This window comes from Neofelis nebulosa, chromosome 5, assembly GCF_028018385.1.
Source record: "Neofelis nebulosa isolate mNeoNeb1 chromosome 5, mNeoNeb1.pri, whole genome shotgun sequence".
Classification (NCBI taxonomy): Eukaryota; Metazoa; Chordata; class Mammalia; order Carnivora; family Felidae; genus Neofelis; species Neofelis nebulosa.
Window position 1 is genome coordinate 52,703,251 of NC_080786.1, and position 25,997 is coordinate 52,729,247.

Sequence of the window (25,997 nt, forward strand, 5' to 3'; positions counted from 1 at the left end):
AGAACAAATGTGTTAGCATTCACCACAACCTAGAAAATACCAGAGACTCCATTTTTATTTGTTGTCCTTCACTTGAAATTCCAATTTTAAAGCATTTTCATCTTGCTATAATACCTGTGCAATGTAATTCCAAAGAGACGTTATTCAATTAATTTCTAAATCCCTTTGAAAGGCATTTACAGCTTAGCTTTAAAAGAGTTATAAAAATATGTTTTTATCTCTTTTTATTTATTTTTTTTTTGAGAAGCTACCTTAAAATTCTCACAATCTCTGGAAAAAAATGTCTGTCCTCTTACCAGCAAAGACAGCATGAAATTAAAATGTATTTTTACTTTGGGAGTCAAAAAAAAAATGATGTAATATTTAAATGTTATTGGGGGATTTGAATATTGGATTCTAGTTCAAATGTGGAATGTGTACATTAAATGAATGGCCACTATTTTACTAAACTAATTCTGTTTCTAAGTACTTAAAAATTTTCTCAAGTTTCATGTATATGTTTTCTATAAATTATATAATTTAATATACCCTGCTAGCAAATGGTCTCATATAATTTATTAAATCTGCTCATTTGCTAGCCTTGCATAAATACAAGCAACAGCTTGAATAAAGAATATAGATAGTGAAAGTTATATCAAGAATTAACCTTTTACAGGGCACCTGGATGGCTCAGTCAGTTAAGCATCCAACTCTTGATTTCAACTCAGGTCATGATCTCACAGTTTGTGAGTTCGAGCCCCACCCCAGGCTCTGTGCTGACAGCGTGGAGCCTGCTTGGGATTCTCTCTCTCCCTCTCTCTGCCCCTCCCCTGTTCACATTCTCTCTCTCAAGATAAATAAGTAAATAAAAAGAATTAACATTTTTCTTAAGTGATATGTTCAACATTTTTGTGATTTGTGAGCTTTTTTCATTAAAAAGATTTTTTAAAAACAAAAGGAAAGTCAAGCCATCTGTATGCAACCAGTTTTTTAATGTAAAGAAATGTCTGCCCCTCCTGTTATGCCACTGCTTTGTCTTTCCCTGCAAAGTGACCATTGTTAACAGTCCTTCCCAACCTTGCCCTATGTTTAAAAATATATATCTCTGTGGAGATATTGGTGCATGGGCTCTCTTTTCAGACCATGAAAACAGATTGGTCTGTAATTAACTTTTTTCCCTGATATGCCGTCAATAACTTTTTTGAAGCGATACATCTACATGCCTCATTCTTTTTTTTTTTTTAATTTTTTAACGTTTATTTATTATTGAGAGACAGAGAGAGACAGACCATGAGCAGGGGAGGGGCAGAGAGAGAGGGAGACACAGAATCCGAAACAGGCTCCAGGCTCTGAGCTGTCAGCACAGTGCCGACATGGGGCTCGAACTCACAGACCAAGAGATCATGACCTGAGCCACAGTCAGATGCTTAACCGACTGAGCCACCCAGGCGCCCCGACATGCCTCATTCTTTTTTAATGGCTGCATAGATTTCCTAAAAGTGAAATTGCTGTCACAGAATATGCACATTTCGCATTTCAACTATAACAGCACCAGTAAGTAAACAAATTAGATTATTTTATGCAAATTAAGATTGTATCACTCTCTTCAAATAATTTAAGAACTAAAAATAATTTTATAATCAGAATACATTTTATGTAGCTAGTTCCTTCCATATTCTCTTCAAAATAATTCTTCACAGTGTCCCAGGAGACTGAACTTTACAGACTGCATCACCCAGTTTCCCTTGCCCTCCAGCTTCTGGTTGGGTTCAGCCAATAGGAAGCACCAGCAGGACTTCAGAAGAAGGAGGAGAGAAAATCTATACCTTTGCTGGGCCATGTTTCAGTTGTGGCTGGTTTCCTAAGGCCACAGCTCTTGTAGGCTAGCCCCTTTCCCAAAGGTGCATCTCTCACTGTGTTATACTAACAGCTCCTTCCTCTCATCCCTTCAGACCCAGGGGCTGAAACAGTTTCCTGTAGCTACTACTGCCTGAATTGGGTCCTTAACCCTGCCCACATCCCACATCCCTGTATTTAATACCTTCATTAAACTCTTTTTAGTATGTCATCTGTTTCCTGCTGAGACCAAAACTGATAAAGTTATCTTCAAGGGCAGTGTATCAATTAGGACTAATTAAGTATATCAGTTTCATAACAATAGCATAACAGCAATAGCAACAACAAACCTGCTCAAATAAGAAAAATGTTTCTCTCTCAAGTAAAGGACATTTAAAGACAGCTGTGATGGACTCATATGTCAGGGACTTGGGCTCTTGTTCCACCGTCTTCAGTAGATGGCTTCCACCACATGCTTCAAACATGGCTGAAGCTGTATCCAACATTCTCACATTCCACATGCCCACATTCCAGGCAGCATAAAGGATATACGCTCTCCCTTTTAAAAAGACCAAGAGGTTAAAGTTAAAAGAGACTTGGCCCACAACCGTAGAGTCAACTAATCTTCGACAAAGCAGGAAAAAATATCCAATGGAAAAAAACGTCTCTTCAACAAATGGTGTTGGGAAAACTGGATGGCGACATGCAAAAGAATGAAACTGGACCACTTTCTTACACCATACACAAAAATAAATTCAAAATGGATGAAAGGCCTAAATGTGAGACAGGAAAATATCAAAATCCTAGAGAAGAATACAGGCAATAACCTCTTTGACTTCAGCTGGAGCAACTTCTTACTAGACAGGTCGCCAAAGGCAAGGAAAACAAAAGCAAACATGAACCATTGGGACCTCATCAAGATGATAAGCTTCTGCACAGCGAAGGAAACAATTAACAAAACTAAAAGGCAGCCTACAGAATGTGAGAAGATATTTGCACATGATATCCAAAAATCTATAAAGAATTTATCAGTCTCAGCACCCAAAAAACAAATAACCCATTTAAGAAATGGCCAGAAGACATGAATAGACACTTTTCCAAAGAAGACATCCAGATGGCCAACCGACACATGAAAAAATGCTGAACATCACTCACACTCAGGGAAATACAAATCAAAACCACAACGAGATACCACCTCACACCAGTCAGAATGGCTAAAATGAACAACACAGGAAACAGCAGGTGTCAGCGAGGATGTGGAGAAAGGGGGACCCTTCTTGCACTGCTGGTGGGAATGCAAATTGGTACAGCCACTCTGGAGGACAGTACAGAGGATCCTCAAAAAAACTAAAAACAGAACTACCCTATAATCCAGCATTTGCACTGTTAGGTATTTACCCAAAGGACACAAAAATACAGATTCGAGGGGTACATGTACCCCAAGTTTTATAGCAGCATTATCAACAATAGCCAAACTGTGGAGAGAACCCAAATGGTCAATGAATTATAAATGGATACAGAAGAGGCGGTATATGCTAAGCAAAATAAGTCAGTCAGAGAAAGACAAATACCATATGATTTCACTCACATGGATTACTTAAGAAACAAAATAGATGAACATAAGGGGGTAAGAGGAGAGACAGAAACAAACCACAAGAGACTCCTTTTTTTAACGTTTATTTATTTATTTTGAGAGAGAGGGAGAGCATGTACAGGGGAGGAGAAGAGAGAGAGGGAGAGGCAGAGAGAATCCCAAGCAGGCTTAATGCGTGTCTCGAACTCACAAACCGTGAGATCATGACCTGAGCCGAAACCAAGGGCCAGACGCTTAACCAACTGAGCCTCCCAGATGCCCCACCACAAGATACTGTTAATGACAGAGAACAAACTGAGGGTTGATGGAGGGAGGTGGGTGGAAGATGGGCTAGATAGGTGACGGACATTAAGGAGGGGACTCGTTGTGATGAGCACTGGGTGTTGTAAATGATGAATCACTGAATTCTATTCCTGAAACCAATACTGCACTGTGTATTAACTAAAATTTAAATTAAAAACTTAAAAGAACTTCAAAATTTATACCACACCAACTAAAACTTAATCAAATGACTACTTTCCTAGTGCAAGAAAGATTAGGAAATGTAGTGTGTTAGCTCATCATAGTAGAAAATACTCTGATAATTATGAATCATAAAATAATATTTCCCTTAAAAATATAGTAAGATCCTAAAATGGACTCTTAACTATAGAGAACAAACTGATGGTTACCAGAGGAGAGGTGGGTGGGAGGATGGATGAAATGGGTGATGGGAATTAAGGAGGGTACTTGTCCTGATGAGCACTGAGTAATGTATAGAATTGGTTAATCACTGTATTGTACACCTGAAACTAATATAAATATAGTAAAATCCTGAAAAAACTCAGCTACATAGACCATCTACACATTCAAATGCCCATTAATTTAGAAAACAATTTTAAGGAACACAGCTGGGGGCAGGGAGGGGCATGTTCCCTTTCCCAGCTCTCCAAAGGCTAGATACCTTTTTCATGAAGTTATATTAAGCAGTAACAGCAATAGCTTTATGTGCAAACATCTCAAATATGAAGTAAGTGGCATTTAGAGCCCAAGAATTCCTAATCACTATTGCTCCTTAGCTTTCTTCCAGGCCAATACTAATCAGTTAAGAGTAGTTCTCTGAGCCTGAATGTATCACCTTAAGAGAGATCTGGCATGCATGTTTCGGCTTGACTTTATGTCATAATGGTATGATCTCTTGGGTGAGGGTCCAGGGAAAGGAGACACCAAATCATCAATTTAATTCTGGTTCCCAACCACCTCCTTTTACATTTAAGTACTTTCCATGTCTTTATTCAACTTTTTCTCCTCTAGAGGGGGGAAGAAAAGCCCTTTCATTCATCTTATATTGTAAGCACATGGAAAACGCTGAATTCAATTCTAATTCTACATCTATCTAGCAACCTTCTATCGGTGATTTCTGTCTTCACCAGCAGAGTCCTGTCAACAAGTATTTTAATTTGCTAAAGATTGAATTAACCAGTTGCATGATTGCATGTGAGTGAAGCAATAAGTTTGAATTTTTTAGACTTCTCTTGCTCCTGAGAAACCAAGAGAAACCATCTAAGGTAAATGAGAGGCACAGTCTGCCTCTTTCTGTCCTTAGAAGAAATGGTTGAAAACAGGTCTACTAATGCTTCTACTCTTTCCCAGTCAATGTGTCAGGGGTAGCAGATCGTTTAGAAATTAGGGGCAGAAGCCCCAACTAGTAATAGAGGCCCATTTGCCTGAAGCATGCCCTTGCTTATAGGTCTGGAAACCAAGTGAATTGACAGAAGGGGATGGGGTCCAACAAGGGAAATAGATGAGAACCCCAACTCCAACATGTAAGCCAGAAATAGCAGCATGTAGTAGAGTATTTGTTTCCACTGTGATGGCTTTAAAACATGTCTGCAAATTCTTTGATACATTTCCTATTGAGGAGTGAGGGGCTAAGTCCCCTTCCTTGAATCTGGGTCAGTCTTAGGGACTTGCTTTTAACCAAAAGAATGCATCAGAAGTATCACGGCATAACGTCCAAGTATCCTAATTCTCAGGATACTCACCCTTGGAGCCCTGAGCTGCCATGTAAGATGACCAACTACCCAGGAGCTGCCCTGTTGTGGGAAAAGCCGGGCAATATGGAAAGTCCATAGGTTGGTGTTCTGGTTCGTAGTCCCAACCAGTCAATAACCCACCTGTAAGTGAATTCCAACACCTGAATCACCCTAACTGGGGTCCAGAGATTAGCCTTCATCATTTCCCCGTCTAAATTCCTTACCCATGGAATCTATGAGTGTCATAGAATGGCTCTTCTATACCACACAGTTTTGGGGTGGTTTTTGCCTAGCAATAGTAGTCAGAACACCAATGCTACTGAGTCACTGAAAATCTGGTTGAACCACATACTGGAAAAGCACTGATGTTTATATGCAGGTCTGCCGAAAGCTGGGTGGTTGCCACCATTGAGGCTGCATGGCATGGTGCTATGAACATGAGCTATCGAGTTAAATCTCTGCTCTGCTTCCTAAATCTCTGTTTCACGATCTATTAAACAGAAATGGTAATTCCTATCTTGCAGAGTTCTTATGCGGATTAGAGTTGGTGTGTATAAAACATTCAGCACAGTGCCTAGCAAAGACCCAGAATCGATTAAAAAAAAAGTTTAAAATAGCAATGCTATTTTATGTTTTTATGTTTCCTGTCATTTCACTTAGAATGAAGCTTTATTCTCTTGTGAGTGATCTTACTTTATAAAGCCAACTCACCATATACAGCTAAGTTGGACAGACAAACCTATAAGAAGGTTTGGGTTAAATGATAAATATAATTAGAAAATGAGAGTGCCATGTGAAAACAAATACAGGGTTATTTAGTGCCTTTAGCTAGAAATCAGCATGTCATATAAAACTGCCATGTGGAAGAGTGAATGAACCATAATCATCAAAATGACTGAGAATTAAGAAAGAAAATTAATTCCCAAAGGAAATCACTGTAGATCTCATTAGTTCAGGGATAACCTACCTTAGGACTTTAATTAAAAATAATATTTATTCCAAATAAATGAGTGCTGACAGGTTTCTGCAGAATCCACAATCTTGGTTATGCTAAATCTTCTTATATTAAGGCAGACATCATTAATCTCATTTGAGATGCCCTCCAGTCGGACAGCTCTTACAGCACTGGGGCAATTTCTTGCAGCAGCCTTTTTATCTTCACAAAGGAGTTATAACTCATGCAGATACCTAATGCAAAAAGGTCTAGGCAATTAGAGACATCACTCTGAGATCCACACTGGCATTTTATCACGTTAGAAAGCATCTCATAATGAGTTTGTTCTCAAATGGAGGCCAATATCTCAACACTACCATCAAATTAACAGTGGTTATTTTATTATTTTATTTACTGTTACCATTCTTGCTTCCAGAAAAGCATCAGGTGTTCTATGAAAATTCGTAAAATACAGCAAGATAAAAGAGAAATTTTAACAATTCAATGAAGAAAATAGAGCAAAAGAGATAATGAGAGCGGAAAAGGTAGGAAGAAGTTGGAAAAATCACGTTAATATCCAAAATGCCTACCATAAAGTTTTATGAAGGTATACACTTTCAAGCTGCCAGCTCATTGTTGGCTTTTATTTCAAGTCGTGTTTAATGATTAATTTTAAGAATTTTGTTTTGTACCTATTCTGATTATTTTTGTAGAAATTACTAATAGATGTATGCACTGGGTTGAACAGTGTTTCCCCGAAATGCGCGTCCACTTCAAACCTGTGGTGCCCTTTTGGGAAATAGGCTCCTTGCAGATGTAATCAAGTTAAAATGAGGTCATTCTGGCTTAGTTTCGATCCTAAATCCAGTGACTGGTGTCCTTGTAAGGAGAGAGAGATTTGGATCCAGATACAGTGGAGAAGGCCATGTAATGGCAGAGGCAGAAATCAATGCAATACAGGGATAAGCCAAGGAACACTGAGCACTGTCAACTAGGAAGAAAGAGGCAAGGAAAGACTCTTCCTGAGAGCCTTTAGACGGAACATGGCCCTGCTGACAGCTTGACTTCTAACCTCCATAACCGTAAGAGAATACATTTCTATTGTTTAAGCCAACCAGTTTGTTGTTAGTCTGTTATGAGAGCCCTAAGAAACTGGTAACAGTACTTAAATATTTTTTCCCCTAAGAACCTAGGATACATGCCCAGTGTGAATATTAAGATCTGAAAGGAAAAAAAAAAAAATGAAGTAAAAGAAACAAAATTCTAACCATGTTGCCTAGTAAGCTTTTTGTTTAAAACCTATGGCTCTCCTATACACCCTGGCTAGAGACAGAACAAATGTAAGTAAACAAGTGACAAATACTAAGAGGGAAAAGAAATCTTGGAAGCATCCAATCCCATTTAGTTTAACAGATTCTTTTTATGTGGATAAATGGGCTTTTGAAATTGTATTACCTACATTGTTAGAGTCTAATTTTTCCAAAGCCATCCAGGGAGATAGTCTTCAAAAAAGGGAAAATTGGAATACAAGTAAATAGTGCACAGGCAAGATGATTTCAGGACCACTTTAAGACTGCACAGAATTAGAGGGGCACCTGGGTGGCTCAGTCGGTTGAGCGTCCGACTTCGGCTCAGGTCATGATCTCGCAGTCTGTGAGTTCAAGCCCCGCATGGGGCTCTGTGCTGACAGCTCAGAGCCTCGAGCCTGCTTCACATTCTGTGTCTCCCTCTCTCTCTGCCCCTTCCCTGCTCACATTCTGTCTCTCTCTGTCTCAAAAATAAATAAAAACTTAAAAAAACATATTTAAAAAATAAAAAATTTTTAAAAAGACTGCACAGAATTAGAAAGTTAATATAATACCCAGAACCTGATAACTTTATGCTGGACTTTTGCAAACCAGACGAAAATATTAGTTTGCAATCTAAAGATCCTGCAGAAATGAAACTACTGCCTCATGGCCCTGGTATTTTAAGATATGGGTAGCCAGCGATGTGGTGGTGACTGGTGTCCACTCACAAAGGCCTTTTGTGAGGAGTCAGGACACTTAGCTCTCACAGTACAAGACTTGCTGTCAACACAGTTCTGAGTTACGTTCAGAAGACAATATGTGGATGTTACCGGGCTCGGGTATCCTTTCATGCCATGAAAACTCACACTCTCCGTAACTAGATCACAGACTCAAAGCCTGCGGGCCAGATCCAGTCCACAGGCTTGTTCTGTTTGTCTTGCTCAGGTATTTTGTTTTTAATTAATGGCTAGCTTTTAAAAATTGGGAGATTCCACGGGGCGCCTGGGTGGCGCAGTCGGTTAAGCGTCCGACTTCAGCCAGGTCACGATCTCGCGGTCCGTGAGTTCGAGCCCCGCGTCAGGCTCTGGGCTGATGGCTCGGAGCCTGGAGCCTGTTTCCGATTCTGTGTCTCCCTCTCTCTCTGCCCCTCCCCCGTTCATGCTCTGTCTCTCTCTGTCCCAAAAATAAATAAAAAACGTTGAAAAAAAAAAATTGGGAGATTCCATATGAAATTCCATATCACCAGTGGGCATGAATTTCTGCAGGGCAATCATCTGGAGCTGAATAACAACTTCCCCCTTGGCTGGGGGGCAAGCCCCCCAGTGCCCCACCATGCCCCCCTCCAGGAGCCCGTGGCCCTACAGCACAGGGTTAAGAGTGCGGGTTCCCGGTCCAGACTCCTGGATGTGTGACCTTGAGCAAGTGGTTTCTCCTCTGTGACCCTCAGCTTCCTCTCATGTAAAGTGGGTGTAATAACAGTGTCCATCCCATTAGATGGTTCAGGGGACTGAGGGAGTTAAAACACGTAAAGCACTTTGAGTGTGCCTGACACAATAGTGTTTGTTGTTATTTTGATTATTAATTCTTACCATCTTACCTATCTCGCTTCCCTCATTTTTATTCCTTGCCTGGCCTTTATTGTTGTGTTTTTGACTCCAGTTCCAGGTCATAGCCTTGCCATCATCTGGAGGGAAAGGAGACAGTCTACCATGCGCCAGCAAAGATTTGCGTGGTGTATTAATAAGAGCCCAGAGTCTACAGTCAGACAAGCTGGCCTTCAATCCCAGCTCTACTTCCTAGCAATATGTCCTTAGATTACTTAGCTCTCTAAACCCTGTGTTTACTTACTTCTAGAAAAATAGCAATGGGAGATATGAATGAAGGAGAAACTAGGTATCACTTGGAGCTACTTATTAACCCCCTGACGCCACTTTATCTTATTATCCCAAAATATATGCCCAGGATAATATTAAAACTTGCATGGCCTTGAAATTAAAAACAACTCTTCTAAGATGGAAGCACATTTTTTCCCCTACCATTTCAAATAGTAGAAGTATCTAAGCATAAGACAAACGGATGAAGGCATTTCAAGTTCTTGATGTTTTCCAAAGTAATTCCCTTAACCCCTGGACAGACTTCTCAAATCATTGCCTTCATAGTGAGACAGCCACCCACAGCTTGAATTCTCTCCAAATCTTATCAAAGATTTAAAAATAACTTTTAAAATAGCACTTTAGACAGTCACATTAAACAGTTCCTGAGAACAGATGACCTCAACAGTATTTCTTAAAGAATACTTTCTACTATTCAACTTGTTTTAGGCTCTATGATTCTAAAATTTTTCATTTTTTAGAAAAAGCAGCAATGTGTTTCTTCTACACACAAAAGAAATAGAGACAGTCACAAACATCAAAGTGTTGACACAATAGAAAAATCCTTATAAAATTATTTCCTGTAGAGAAAAGTTTCCCAAATCTCAATGATGATAAGATTAAAAAGAGCTGAATGTTAAACTGATTTTTAAAATGAATCAAGACATGCACAAGAATGACCATATCAGCTTTATTCTTAAAAGCCAAAAAATGAAAGGAAGGAAGGAAGGTAGTAAGGAAGAAATGAAGGAAGAAAGGAAGAAAAGGAACAAAACTTGATCAACAGTAGATGAGTAACTTGTAAATGCGTACAATAAAATACTTCACAGCAATGAAAAAGAATAAAGTACTGCTATATGTAACAACATGAATGATTTGCAGACATGATGTTAAGCAAAAGAAACAAATCTCAGAATACTGGTTACCTTTGAGAGAGATTGGGAGGGATCATAAGGGAATTTCTGGGGTATTGGAAATGTCTTATATCCTCAACTGAGCTGTGTTTTCATTGTTTTATTTGTATGTAAAAATTTATTGAGCTGTATACTTAAGATTAGTGAACTTTGGGGCACCTGGGTGGCTCAGTCAGTTAAGTGTCCGACTTCGGCTCAGGTCATGATCTCACATTCCGTGAGTTGGAGCCCTGCATCGGGCTCTGTGCTGACAGATCAGAGCCTGGAGCCTGCTTCACAAAAGGCCTCTCCATCTCTCTCTGCCTCTCCCCCTCTCACACTCTGTCTGTCTCTCTCTCTCAAAAATAAATTATAAACGTTAAAAATTTTTAAAAGATTAGTGTGCTTTATCACATTTAAATTATACCTCAATTAAAAGTAAACTTAAAAAATGAATCAGGTTTTGGATGTGGATGTTTATCAACTACATATGGATCCATTAAGAGCTCTGTAGAAAGTTTGAGTTTTGTCACTACAAATAAAAATTAATATAACATATTTGTATTTTACATTGTCATTAAAATTGCCCTTGGAGCAATAGTCTTGGTTTTATTCATTAAATAATATTTTTGTTGTTTGTTTTTCAGGAAAACCTCTTCATGTACTTAAACCAAACAATCTACATCAAAGTTTGAACAATCTTGGATGCCTCATGTTTATGTACTTCCATACTATTGAGTCCTTTTTTGTTTGAGAGCTGGCTATGGGTGTAGTGAGAAGAAAATGACCTTGAAATTGTTAGATCAGTATTGGAATCCTTAGGGGGGAAGCAAATCACTCCTCCTGTCTGAATTTCTGTGTTCTTATCTGCAAAATGGAGACGATGCCTCCCTCATAGGGTTATTGAAAGAGTCCATTGAGAGAAAGTTTGTAAAACTCTTGGTACACACTTTTTAAATGGAAACTACTGCTAAATGAAAGAGAGCATTTATCTAAGTCTTTGTTTTAAAAAGATCATGACATATAGTCCCAAGTATCCAAGCCTCAAAGATTTACCTCCGAGAAACGTAGGAAAAGCCAAAAACTTTTGCCCACATATATTAACAATAGTATAATCTTTGGCTCAGCCCTGAGCCTATAGTGTGTCTTCACTTCCTCCACAGCCTTTTCTAATATCTCCTTCCTCTCTGGCCTTCCATTACTAAAACAAAACATTCCTTTGCTTCTCTCCTAGGAGCTTCCTGTCTACCACCTGAATGTTAGTCCCACTCCAGGGCCCGGAGCCTCTGCTTCTGCCCCCAAGAGGCTGCCTAAAAGCATCTTTCCACCAAGGCAGATAGTAGTTACCAATACTCCAGAAAGTGACATCTTCTTTACATTTTTTTCCAGTAAAACAACTCAATTACAGTTTGTGAAAAATAAACAGCCAGCCATGAATGAATGTACACGTCCACAGAAATGGAAAATAAATGTAACTGAAAAAGTCTGCTGCTTGTTTATAGTTCAGTGTGAATAAAACTCCAGCCCTAGGCTCAGTAGCAGGCACCAAAAAGAAGTGAACATTGGAAAATTCTTTCTGTAAACTCAAACTTGCTTTGGATTTTTATGGCACTGGAGGATAAATGTGAGTGTTATTTCTCACAGAGATGGTCCTATTGGCATTTAGGGCAAGACAATTCTTCCCTGTACTGTATTGCGCGGCACATGGTGAGGTGCTCAGCGGCCTTGGTTCCAGCCAGTGAGTGGAATAAAGACGCCTTCAGGGAGGCAGCATGGTTGAAAACCCACTACAGCTTGGCATTGTCTCCCTGGGGGTGGGGGATGTTACTGCCAATGAAATGGGAACTCAGAATGTAAATTAAGTTTAGTTGCAGGAAAATACATAATTTTTTTTGTCTGAGAGGGACAGTGCACAGAAGGTGGGGGGGGGCAGTGGCGGGGGGAGAGAGAGAGAGCCCATGAGTTTGTGGATGGAGCTTGATACTCATTAACTCCTGTCTGGTGGAAGGAATTCAGGCTTGGGAGTGGGGCTGCCATGGGCAAATGTGTAACACCTAAGGGGACACCAAGCATATCATACGCACTGCAGATTTGTGTATTTATTAAACAATTTTACTGTCAGTAAAGGTATCTTGAGAGAGAGGCAGCTGTTCCCAATTTGGACAATGATGCCATACTGACTAGAGTTGGCCCTGACAGGGAGTTTGAAGACCTTGGGATCTATGCTCTTATTAGATGTCACGTCATTTCTATGCACCATTCCCCCATCTACCATAAGAGGACGATGTAAACCTATCAGAGGCTGATAAGACAGCTAAATGAAAAGAAGAGAAACGCTAAGAAGAAAATTAATCCTATCTTTTAGAGAAAACATATTCATGACACAATTTTCAATTTAAAAACAGAAATTTGGAAAAATAAAAATCCTGGGGTTAGGACAGAGGTTTCCAAACTATCTCAGTCCATGAGCCCTTAGTGCCTCAGAGCTGTTTGGAAATACCAAACAATTCTGTTTACTATGTAGTAAGGTCCAAACAACTTAAGTCCTAAAAACTCAGGAGTATTTTTAAAAATAATGCACATAGGGGCGCCTGAGTGGCTCAGTTGGTTGAGCATCTGACTTCGGCTCAGGTCATGATCTCACAGCTTGTGTCGGTTCGAGCCCTGTGTCGGGCTCTGGGCTGACAGCTCAAAGCCTGGAGCCTGCTTCAGGTTCTGTGTCTCCCTCTCTCTCCACCCCTCCCCGCTTGCCCTCTATCTGTCTTTCTCAAAAATAAATAAACATTAAAAATTTAAAAAAAATAATGCACATAAATTGAAAGAAAAATAATTTTATGTCATTTTTTAATAATCATACTTACTAACAGATGTGTTCTACTCGAGCACAGCTCGCCTTCTCAAACTTTGGAAACAGAGTAAACTCTGCCACCGGCAATTCCTGTTCCACATGGATTTCCACGGGGTACTTCCTTTTTATCATAGTAATTTTTAAAAACCTAGCTTTCCAAAGATATGCATCATCTAAAGGAATACAGCACAATCTAATATTGAATGTGAACTATTTCAAGCTACTAGTTTGTGCAATGTCCAAAAGATGTCAAGTTTCTCAAAATTTTAAGTGTCTCATGATGCCCCCTGTGAATTTGCTGTAACATCTCATTCCTGGAACACAGCTGAAGACAAATGGATTAGGACAATGAAACCCTAGATACATTGAAAGTAACTGTGGTAAAGGTGTTTATAATGGCCTACCACTGATGGCTCTGGTGATCTATGATTAAGTCTGAAAGTCCAGCACTCAAGAGCCTGTTTATTTCTTCTTGGGCACTTGAGATAATGTCTTTGAAAGCGTTTTAAAAATTCTGAAGTGCTGTAACAATGATAATTGCAGAATTAGCTGCTGAAAGAGCTGTCTACTAGAATGTAAGCTCCAAGAGGCCAGGGAGTTTTGCATCCTCAATGCCTAGAACAGTGCCTGGTATATAATTGGTCCTTAATAAATAGTTGATGAATTAATGGATAAAAGAAAAGAGGACTCATTGACATTTTGACTCTTGGTGTTTTTAATAGCGTTGTAAGGTTAGTGTTGGTCTTATGCTTTTCTCTGTATTTTCTCAATTCAGTTAGTGATCTTCCTAATGAAACATAAGTTGAGGTGTGGTTAAAGATTACGTATGTACATAGAAGTGCTCAGCAAATGATTGATTTTTTTATAGGGAGGCAAAGTAGGGTGGTGGCAAGGATATAAGCTTTGGGGTTGGACTAATCTGGATTTGAACTGACTGGACATTCACCAAATTTCTATGGGTCTCAGCTTTTTCACATGTAATATGGGTATAAACATCTTAGCATATAGGACTGCTGTAGGGCTTAAATGAGAAAATGTATGTAAAGAACTTAATGCAGTGCCTGGAACATAGGACGTATACATAGGAGCTATTATCCCAAAACATAATTTTCACTTTACTTAGCTCATCTCATTCCTCTGAAGGTAAATTTCAGGACATATGAATAGATCGTATGTTATATATACCAGACTACCTCATGTTACATACACATGCTACCTCAGGACCTTTGCGTTGGCCTGGAGTGTTTTTCTGATAGATGTCCATTTTCTTCCACTGATTCTTCTCAGATTTACCTTCTCGATGAGTCCTACACAGAACTCCCATTCATAATTCACAAGTCCATCCCCTTACACCTATCACCTTTTAACATACTACTTTCTATGCCATTTATTTTTATTCCGCTCTTACAAGAATATAAATTCCAGGACAGGGATTTTTGTCTGTTTTGTTCTCCAATACCTTAGTGTCTAGATAAGTGCCTAACACAAGGTAGGCCCTCAATAAATATTTATAAAAATTGAATTGTTGGTTTAAATATATTTCCACTGAATCTTATGCTTTTTAGTTTGGACCCACTATTTAGTTTGTCAGTATGATTCTGAGAAATTATTACCTGCTTTCATCCTGCATCTTTCAGTGTGACCAATCACCCACATTTCATGCGACCAGCCACACGAGGGAAAGTGCCAGGAATCCATCCCTGTTCAATAACTAGCTGTGTGAATCTTGGCAATTTACTTAGCCTCTCTGTTTCTTGGTTGCCTCACTTATAACTGAATATAAAAACCATCTCTACTCCACAAAAATCTTGTGAGGATTCAATGAGTTAATGCACATGAAGTGCTTACAATTAGCTATTGTGATTCTATTTATAGTCAAATCTAGGCCCCTCTCCCCTGTAATCCTGCTTGAGCCTCTACTGCTCCCTGTTGGGAAATTCATCCTCTCGTACTTCTTTCGTTTCCCATATCTTACACATCAGGTCTGAAACTATGAGGTCTCTTTAGCTTCAACTCTTCTCCATTATTATTATGTTTTTTTAAAGCATTTGCTATTAGGCCCAAATTGCTTTTTGGATCTCCAGGTAACTCTGTCACTAACCTGTGCCTGGAATAAAGCTTTCATGTTTTAACAATGTGGGCCTAAGGAAAACCCCAGTGGAAACAAGGGGGAAATTTTTCCTCCAAGTACCTTTATTCGACTTTAATCCAAAGCTATTTTAATACTTACTATCATTTATCACCAATAATCTACCCCATTTCATTTAAGGGGGTTTTTGTTTTTAGATTTTTAAAAACCCTGTCCCTCCTTAACATCTTGGGTTGTACTATTTTAAAGAGAAAATAATTTCAAGTCTTCTAAAACATTTTTTTTACCGTGAAACTAATTTATAAAATCTCTAACATGTATGTGCTCTTTGAACTTCATTCTGAGGCCAGAGGAGAAGAAAATATCCTCTTCCTGGAAGGGCTATGCTATCTTAACTTGGACAGCGTAAAATCTGCCCTACCTCACACCACCAGTCTCAGGAAAAGGAGGCTGCCAGCGAACTTGGCTAAAGGTGGGGAGGTAAGAGGTCCAAAGGATTAAATTTCCAGCTCCCAAAATAACCTCTGAGCACTCCTGCCACCTCCAAATCAGGTCCTGCATGCTTCTTCATGCTGGAAGAGTGCCACCTCTCTGGCCTGGTCCCAGGAAGCCCTGTGGAGCCCTGGATGGCCCTCTGTCTCCACAGAACAGCCCCCTAAAGAGTCTGGGGTGCGCACTGTATTTAAGGTAGACATACAAAGTGCATCTCTTCTTATACTCTTATCATTCTTCACTTTCTTTAATGTCCTCTTTTTCTTCTACCTTCTCCTCCACCTGCCTTTAGACTAGTGGAAGGTCTCAGGACAGTGTTTTCCAAAACTCAGTAATGTGAGTACCACTGTCCTATATCCTTCCCCTGCACCATGTCCGAATCCCACCTGTATTATTTCTTTAAGTTAGCTCACTTTTTCAGTTACATTTGTAGACACTAGCTATTAATGTATTGCACTGTTTTAAATTTAAAACCATTTTCCTTTGCCATAAACAGAAGGCTCACATGTAGATACAATTAAAACAAAACTATATAGTACTGGAATTTTAGTTGGATATGGGGGCTTGCTTCAGGCCTTATGACTGGGTCTACTCTGTTAGGTTAAGGAATTCTGGAGACGTATTAAAGACATATTAGTAGCAGAGTGAGACTTGTGCCTTGAAATGGAGACTGGAAAGAAGACCAAAACGAGAGCAACTCTCTCATCTTCTTTTGAAATGCCATATCTACATATAACAAGCATTCCCACTTTGGGAAATATTGCTTTGTTGAATTTTAGACTCACAAAAGGCAAATAAGTGTGTGAAACTTGATAAGTCTCATTTCTTTCAAGCACTGAGTACATTATTTATTAACTGTACTCAAAAACTTGTTGCACATTTTTTCTCATTATTTGTGCCCAGCTTTTGACCAACTACCACAGTGTTTTTGCATATGACTCCTGTGGATCACAAAATGCAGCAAGTGAATGGATCTTTGGAAGCCATCCAGCCCAAATGCCGAGGACGATTTGCCCAAGGTCACACAGAGAGTGGTCTAATTTTTGTGTTCCTTGTTCCAAGGAACAAGCTATCTCGTCCCTCAGGAGTCTTCATGAAGGGCTGCCTGACTGGAGGGAAGCCAAACCTCTCGCCTCCACTGTGTTGACTACAGTTGCCATGGCAACGGCGCGTTGTTCCACGCCTCGTCTTGGTGACGTCAAGATAACAGCATCCAATGGGAAAGCAGCTCGGCGTCATGCACCGCCTTTCCCGGCGGGCACCGCCTTCGCAGCCGGGAGAGAAGCGTTGACTGTGTGGGGAAGGCTGGCTCGGGTCGCGGCCGCGGCGAGTTACATCCTTTTCCAATCTGTCCGCGTCCGCCGCCGCCCGTGACGGAGCCAGGATGTTCGGGATGCTGAGCAGCAGCTTTGAGGATGATCCCTTCTTCTCGTGAGTGGGGAGGGAGGGGCGGGAGCCCACGGTTGCGCGGGAATTCAGGGATCTTGAAGGGAGCTATTTTTAAGGGACTAGAGCGACTTAAAACTCCGAAGAGGACGAGAGGGAATTTAACTCCGGGAGGCGGTCTGGAGAAGAAAAGGACTCGAGGGCGTGAGAGGGAAGGGAGAAGAGAATTTAGGGGTGTGGGAGATTGGGGAGAGAAGAATTGGGGGGGCTTGGGGGAGAGAGGAAGACTTGGGGGTGTATGGGGGGAGAAGATTGGGGGGCCGTGGGGAGGGAGAGGACTTGGGGACGTGCGAGGGAGGAGAGACAAGGATTTGGGGGCGTGAGGTGGGGAGAGGTGCGAGCCGGCCCCTGGCACTGGACTTCGGATGCCCGAGCGAGTTCCCGCGTTCAGAGGTCCGCCTTGGCAGCCGCAGAGCTTTGCAGGTGACGGTAACTGCCGTTTAGGTGGAATTTCTGGTGAGAATTATGCTTAGAGGACCCTTTTCACACCTGTTTCGATCCCAAATGAGGGGCAGGGAATGTCTTACAAGATGACAATTGTTTGTAAAGGGAAACATTTTTATTTTTTTTTTTATTTATTTATTTTATTTTTTTTAACGTTTATTTATTTTTGAGACAGAGAGAGACAGAGCATGAATGGGGGAGGGGCAGAGAGAGAGGGAGACACAGAATCGGAAACAGGCTCCAGGCTCTGAGCCATCTGCCCAGAGCCCGACGCGGGGCTCGAACTCACGGACCGCGAGATCGTGACCTGAGCCGAAGTCGGACGCTTAACCGACTGAGCCACCCAGGCGCCCCAAGGGAAACATTTTTAAAATAGCATTTTTCATAGTATGTGTTTATGAGAGCACAAGAAAGTTGGAGAGTTATGCTGTCCCTCACCACGGAGTGGTTGGAAGTTGCCATGTTCACTGTTTGGTTTGTTTCTGCTTGCTTTGTCACAAAGCTAGGCTTGTTTGTAAAGGGACTCCTTTTTCTGTCAAAGTGCAAATAGGACAGGGAAGCAGAGAGTGCATTTAACACCGCAGGTAAACAAGCATCAACCCTGTGGACAGTCCCAAGTGAATTAATGTGATGCCTTAGGAAGAAGGCATCCAAAACTTAGTTACTTCATTATAATGTAGTTTTCTTGGGGGTGGGTAGGTTGCCTGTGGGTTTTTTAAGTTCTTCCTTTGGCGATTATATAAAAGTAGTACAATCTAGTTGAATTCCCAAGACAGGATGATTTGTGATACTCTTTTGCCCAAATGTTTTGCCAGTTTGAATTTTGACTTGGTGTCCTAATTTATTTTAATCAGTTAAATTCTTTATGCAACTTGGAGACATTTTTTAAGAAGTTTAAAATGTTGACAGTTTACTACATAGATTGTTTCATTGTTTTTTAAGAAAAATACCATGGTGGCTTAAATGTGTTAGTAATATTTTAAACCAAATAACATGAAAATAATAATTGAAAGGATAATTAATGGTAAAAAAGATGAAATGATTAACATAGAAAAATATAATGATTAATATTTTATTCTAAAGATTATTCATTAAAATTAAGGAGTGTATGGATTCAGGCAAATTTATTGTGCTGTTGTAGTTAACTTGTTTGGGAGCTGTTGGGACATTTACAATTAATGTCATTTTAACAAATTTTAAATTTTGTGCTATATTATGATTTGCTTTTGTAAAAGCCTCTGAGAATAGGGACTAAATATATCCATAGATTAGTTGAGCTGTTGAAATGGTTCCTAAGTAATTGTGACAGCAGTACAATGGGTAACAGTTAAGAAGATTATGGTAGACAACTTTTGAGTTGTATTATGTCCTTGATTATATCAAAAAGAGCAATGGCCTTAACTAAACCATGAGTGTATAATTAGTACCTTCTTTAAAACGTCTCGCAAAAGTGTAATTTAAACTCTTGGGTAACTGTCTGAGCAAAAGCAATGAACCCAAGAGTCAGGGTCAGAAATAGTAACAGATCACAAATAGTAAGCATACATCAAAGAACACTCTTCTCCATGCTTAGGATGGAAAGGACCATCAGTTATAGCTCTCCATAGACTTTTTCAAATGCAGGCAGCCGTTTCATATAAATTGAGGATAAAACTATTGTAATTAACTTTATAAAATAGATGCATGCTTATAATTTCGTTGCTCCACATTTAACTATATAAAGAGTAAACATAATTGGGTGGGTAGGGGAGTAAAGAAGAAAGAGAATGTGAGTTCCTATTTATTTCCAGTAATCTGTCATTTGACACGTCCCCTTGACCCCAACCCCAAACAAAATGAATATCCATTACTCAATATAAGTCAAACATAAGGAATTCATAAAGATGGTAGACTCCTTATCAAATCATCCACTGACCTTAAAGAACACAGAAAGGTTCTATGCCCACCATCTTTTGTACAAATATTAGCCCTATTACTAACATTATGTATCATTGGGGTCCTTTGTTGCTAATTTAATGTCTGACATGTAGAAAGTATTCAGTAAATATTGTTTAATGATAATCTGGTGTCCTTTTACACTGTTTTAAAGTTAATCTGGTATTTAGCTGATTGCTGAAAGTATTTGCATTCAACATATGCAGTTGTTGATGTTGACACTCCCTACTTTGAACACTACCATTGTCTAAATAACCATTAGTTCAGTATCAAGGATACCAATATAAGCACACTGTCTAATTTGCTAATTATTCAAAAGTGAGCAAACAAAAAATACTTTTTGGATATAAAATTAGAATTATTAAATAACTTGAGACTGGTAAAATACTGTAATCAAATTGTCAAATGTTTAAAAGATTTGAGTTAAAAAAAACAATTAAAATCTATAGTCTTGATTCAAATATGTTCATTTTAATTTTTTTAACTTTTTAATTTTTTAGAGAGAGTGCAAGAGAGAGTGGGGATAGAGAAAGAATCTTAAGCAGGCTCCGTGCCAGCGTGGAGCCTGACTCAGGGCTTGATCTCATGATCTTGAGATCATGGCCTGAGCTGAAATCAAGAGTCAGACGCTTAACTGACTGAGCCACCCAGGTGCCTCCAAATATGTTCATTTTCAATGTTTACTATAAATGGTGCGTCTTAAATGTTTCATGAGAAAATTAGAAGGAAACTTTAAAAGTGATATGTTGAAGCTTAGTGTTTTATTATATGTTTGGAACTTTTTTGGGGGGGGGAATATCTGATGTTGCAAAACTGAAATTCAGTGAAAATTGCTGTTCCTTCTTAACTGAATAATACCTGTAATTTGGGTCAGAACATAAAAGCTGAAAACTGGCATTTCTGGCATGCAGTTTGCTTTCAAGAATGTCACTTTCCCTTCTCACTTATGTTTGCTTAATAAGAAATAGAAATACGTATGTATGGACAGGAAAATTAATTTGAGGTTCAAAGGGTTTTGGCATCTATACTGTATCCTAAAAGCATTGATTATTTAGTACAGAAGTTTACATATATCTGGTATATAGGTCTACTTTGTGCAGAAACATGAACTTTGAATCTTCTGAACTACAGAAGGAAATTCTGATCATGCAAGTCTACAAAGAACAGCTATGTTACCACATATCAGCCGTTAGATATTAAAGGCTCAGAAACAAGTTGGCAAATCTATTGGCCTTAGTTTTCATTGTAAATGTTAGCCTTTCGGGGCGCCTTGGTGGCCCAGTCGATTGAGCATCCGACTTTGGCTCATGTCATGATCTTACGGTTCATGAGTTCGAGCCCCACGTCGTGCTCTGTGCTGACAGCTTGGAGCCTGGAGCCTGCTTCGGATTCTGTGTCTCCCTCTTTCTCTGCCTCCCCACCCACCCCCCCATCATGCTCTGTCTCTCTCTGTCTCTCAAAAATAAATAAACATGAATAATAATAATAAATAAATAGTTAGCCTTTCCTTTAGGGCACCATATGTGTTATGACCAGTCTTTGGTCAAAGAACCCCTACATATTTTCACAGGATGTTACTTCTTCCCATCTCTTTGCTCTCAGTAAGAGCTAAAACTTACATATCTATAATCTCTTTAAATAAAAAAAAATTATTTTGCTCTTTGGAGGTAGTTGAAGGAAGTTGAAGGCTTTGACTTTTTTTTTAAAATGTTTATTTTTGAGAGAGAGTAAGCATGCGTGAGCAAGGGAGGGGCAGAGAGGGAGGGAGAGAGAGAATCCTAAGCAGGTTCCACACTGTCAGCATGGAGTCTGACATGGTGCTCAAACTCACGGACTGTGAGATCATTACCTAAGCTGAAATCAAGAGTTGGCTGCTTAACCAACTGAGCCACCCAGGCAGCCCAACCCTGGCTTTGATTTAGTCACTGAGTTGAAAGTGAATACAGTCCATGGACATTTCATTGACTGATATTTTCTTGAATAAGAATATTGTCATAAAACAGGCAATAAAACAAAAGCACCTTTCTAAATAAGCTTTTGTGAACAATGAATGTTTGGGTTAAGGTTTGGATTTTCAGGATCCCATTTTATGTTAAGACCTAACAGCTATTGTGATTTTTAGCACCTAAAAGTTTGTTCTCAGAAATATTTTAATATAGATATTTAATATAGATATTATAAATGAACTTCACAGATTTTAAGATCATATTTGATGGAATGAGACACTATGAGCCTTGAACTGAAAGAATTTCTAAGGTAGACTTTTGGGGCATTCTGTGGTTCATTAGGTACAAACCATCGATTGAGGAGCTAAGGAGCATAACATGATTATGACATAGTTGCTGGGTCAAGAGATGACATTTGGTAGCATCTAATCATATCATAATGCTTGGTTTTATCAGTAAACATTGTAAAAATCCACACAGAAGTAGGGGAGTACTTAAAGGATGGGAGAGGCCATAGTCGTTCCTACAACCCTTTTAACATCAAAGACTTCTGCCACATCACCATTTTAAACTGTGCTTCTAAACAGTGGGGAAATAAAGACTTGCCTATGGAAATGTAATTCATTCTTCAAATATTTCTTAGGTTTCTATTATATGCCTAATGCTGTGGACTGTATTATAAATTTGTAGAAGTCATGGCCCAAACCCTCAAGATTCTCTTTTGAGTGTAATATGCATTATTTCTAGTGTTAAAACTTGGATCACTTTTGGATTTTCTTTATGGACCTGTATACCTCACTGGAACTAGGGAACATTTCTTTGTTATCAAGAGAGCAGTAACAATCTGCTGATAACTTTTTTACCATCACTGTGTATAGTGGAAGGAAGGCATTCCCTTGATGAATGGAACTGCCGTGTCAATTATCTGAGACCCATATGTTTAAAGAAAAATATATTCCTTTTTACTATATTATTGTACTGGCCAAATAAAATTGTAACTGGCTATATATATATATATATATATATATATATATATATATACACATTCCTGAGAGAGAGAGAGTCTTAAAAACAGGAACTTATTTTGAAGTAAAATATGTTATCCATTAAAAAAAAAGCCTTTTGGGGCACCTGGGTGGCTCAGTCGGTTGAGCTTCCAACTTTGGCTCAGGTCATGATCTTGCGGTCTGTGAGTTCAAGCCCCACATCAGGCTCTGTGCTGACAGCTCGGAGCCTGGAGCCTGCTTCAGATTCTGTGTCTCCCTCTCTCTCTGCCCCTCCCCTGCTCATGCTCTGTCTCTCTCTCTCTCTCTCTCAAAAATAAATATTTTTTAAAAAGCCTTTTATGTTGAAATTATTCCCAATCTAAAAAAAAAAGAAATGATTCCCAGTCTGAGTTAAGTTAATTTTGGTCAGGGGGCAAAAATTTATTTTTCCTAGCTTGTGATAGATAAATAATATGAAGTAGAAAAAGTACATTTGGTGCCAAACATCATTCTGTTTGGTTGTGGTTTGTGTTAGCAATCTTAAAAGAGGTAGTATGGCCATCATAATAGCATAAGTAAATTTTTTCTTATTTAAATGAAAATGCATCCTCATGGAAAATCTGAAAACTATAGAAAGTTTGGTAAAGGAAATCATGCAACCAAGATTTTAGCTACTATCATTTTGGTGCATTTCATTTCCATTTTCCATATGTGAAAAATATTTTTCAATATTAGAACAAAGCTTTATGGTCATAAATACACTCTTTTCCTCAACATATACCACAATCATTTTCCTAGTCTTTAGATATTCTTTAAAGCATGAATTTAGTGTCTGCAAAGTATTGCATCCTGTGGATGGACAAAGAATATTTTTAAAATTTTATTTTAGAGAGAGCGCAAGTTGGGGAGGGAGTGGAGGGAGAGAGAAAGAGAAAGAAACAGAGAGAATTTCAAGCATGCTCCACACTCAACATGGAGCCTGACATGGGGCTCGATCCCATGACTCTGGGATCATGACCTGAGCTAAAATCAAGAGTTGGATGTTCAACTGACTGAGCCACCCAGGTGCCCCTTTGTATAAATCTTTGACCACGTTTCAAATTATTAACTTTAAACTAGTTTATGTATATGAAATGACCAGTTTGTAATATATGAACTTTATAAGGCTTCATCATATTTCCAATTTATTTTCCTAGAATGAAACATTCTCAAGATGTTTTCAAGAGAATAATATGAATAGGTAGAAAAATATAAAAGCAATTGACTTCTCACCTGAGAAAACAAACTGCATTAGGTTAATTTTTAAAATCATAAAATAGCTCCTTGCTACCACAAGAGATTTTGGCTTTAATAAAAAAGAATTTAAGGTTGAACAAGAGACCTTTTAAAGTCTTATCTCTGAGCAGCTGCTGTTCTGGGTAGACAAGAATTGAACTCACTTCAGGGAGGGCCCATCCAGATTTCTTCCTGAATGGTTCGGACAGGTGCAAAAGCCAGACTGTGAGCCCAATTTTGTCTTAATGCTTTTTCCAACAGGCAGCCTTTTGTTCATGTCACTCAAAAAACAAAGACGTTTTTAACAGTTGTTCTATATATAAATATATCTACTTTATTTAAATAAAGAGATATGGACAACATATTAAATGAGCCACATTTAGTTATTGAATTTGTAGCCCAATTATAATGCAATCAGAATAATAAATCTTACTAAATTTTATGTTTCTATAGGAAAATAATAGCTGTTAAATACTCACTTATTCACAGAACAAAATCTAGTATTCTCTGAAGTATTTTTCTTTTTTTTTTAAGGCTATTTTGAGAGAGTGTGTGCTCACGTGAGTGGGAGAGGGGCAGAGAGGGAGAGAGATCCCAAGCAGGCTCCGTGCTGTCTGCAAAGAGCTCTGTGCTGTCTTCAAAAAGCCCCACGGCGGGCTCAGTCCCGCGAACCACAAGCTCATGACCTGAGCCAAAATCAAGAGTTGGACTCTTAACCAACTGAGCCAGCCAGGCACCCCTGAAGTATTTTTCTTCATTGCAGTTCAAGCTCATCCACATATCTAAAGGGAAAGTTGACTGGTTTTCTCAAGCGACTGCATATTAATAAGAATGAATATTTTAATATCTACACTTGTACCCATGTTCTAAGCTGTAAATATCCAGTGAATATAGAGCTCTAAGCAAAAGGACTGTCTTTTGGATCATCCACTTTAAAACATCAGGTAGTGTGAAATCCTTTAACTCCACATAGTTCTTTTTCTTTTTGTTCTTCTAAGATTTTTTTTAATGAAAAATTTCAAACACATACTACAGAAGTATAACAATACTGTGTATTGGGGCACCTGGGTGGCTCAGTCAGTTAAGCATCTGACTCTTGATTTTCTGCTCAGGTCATGATTATGCACAGTAGTTCATGGGATTGAGCCCCGAGATGGGCTTTGTGCTGACAGCATGGAGCCTGCTTGGGATTCTCTCTCTCTCTCTCTCTCTCTCTCTCTCTCTCTCTCTCTCTCTCTCTCTCTCTCTCCCTCTCTCTCTCTCTCTCTCTCTCTCTCTGTCTCTCTCTCTCTCTCTGCCCCTCTCCTACTCACCCTCTCTCTTAAAATAAATAAACTAAAAAAAACTTAAAAAGCAATTCTGTGTATTTGTCACCCAGAATTTCAAAATTTATACCTGCTTTATCTGTCTCTATTGCTGCTGGTGTCTCTAATGTATTGTAAAGCAAATTCAGATTTCTTGTCATCTAACCCCTATGTATTTCCAAATACATTTCTGAGAAATATGGTCATCTAACATAAACACAGTACCATAACACATGTAATAAAATTAAAAGAATTCCAATTACTTGGTATCATCTGACATTAAGTATCATCTAGATATGAAATATTTTGGAATAACCTAGATTTTGAGCTAAGAATTAGAAAATCGCTTCTTAGACAACTCATTTATGGGTCTTAGAACTACTTGAAACTTGGGGCACCTGGGTGGCTCAGTCTGTTAAGCGGCTGACTTCGGCTCAGGTCATGATTTCACGGCTCATCAGTTCGAGCCCCGTGTTGGGCTATGTGCTGACAGCTGGGAGCCTGGAGCCTGCTTCGGATTCTATGGCTCCCTCTTTCTCTGCCCCTCCCCCACTTGCTCTCTGTGTCTCTCAAAAATAAATGTTTAAAAAAAAAACTACTTGAAACTCTGTTCTTTAAGTAAAAAGTGGAAGATCCAGACACCAAATTCTGATTCTTTAATTATGAACTTAACTTGATCTTCACATCTTGTTTTTTGAAGCATAAAACAACTCCCTTTCTGCTCTCCATTCTGTTAAAACCTAAGGTGCTCATTGTATACAATTGATCTATTTAATTTTTAAATTGTTACAACTTCCTTATAATGCTAGTTGCCTATACTG

At 39.0% G+C, this 25,997-nt stretch overlaps 1 protein-coding gene and 1 long non-coding RNA gene across 7 annotated transcripts in view; both read left to right on the plus strand.

The window, feature by feature from the left end:
• The first annotated feature begins 7,279 nt into the window (after positions 1-7,279).
• Positions 7,280-11,897, plus strand: LOC131511368 (uncharacterized). The gene is made up of 3 exons (XR_009261487.1): positions 7,280-7,440; positions 11,059-11,131; positions 11,646-11,897. It is a non-coding gene; the product is annotated as an uncharacterized LOC131511368 (long non-coding RNA).
• Positions 11,898-17,095: 5,198 nt separating this feature from the next.
• MLF1 (myeloid leukemia factor 1) overlaps positions 17,096-25,997 on the plus strand; it is a 38,658-nt gene continuing 29,756 nt past the window's right edge. For 3 of the 6 annotated variants that reach the window (XR_009261923.1, XM_058730327.1, XM_058730331.1), the window contains exon 1: positions 17,096-17,271. Coding sequence is in view for 5 of the 6 variants with exons in the window: in XM_058730327.1 (XP_058586310.1) it covers positions 17,225-17,271 (47 nt within the window). In the remaining variant the exon portion in view is untranslated. The remainder of the gene's footprint in view (positions 17,272-25,997) is intronic. The other 3 variants (XM_058730328.1, XM_058730329.1, XM_058730330.1) reach the window with 1 other exon arrangement.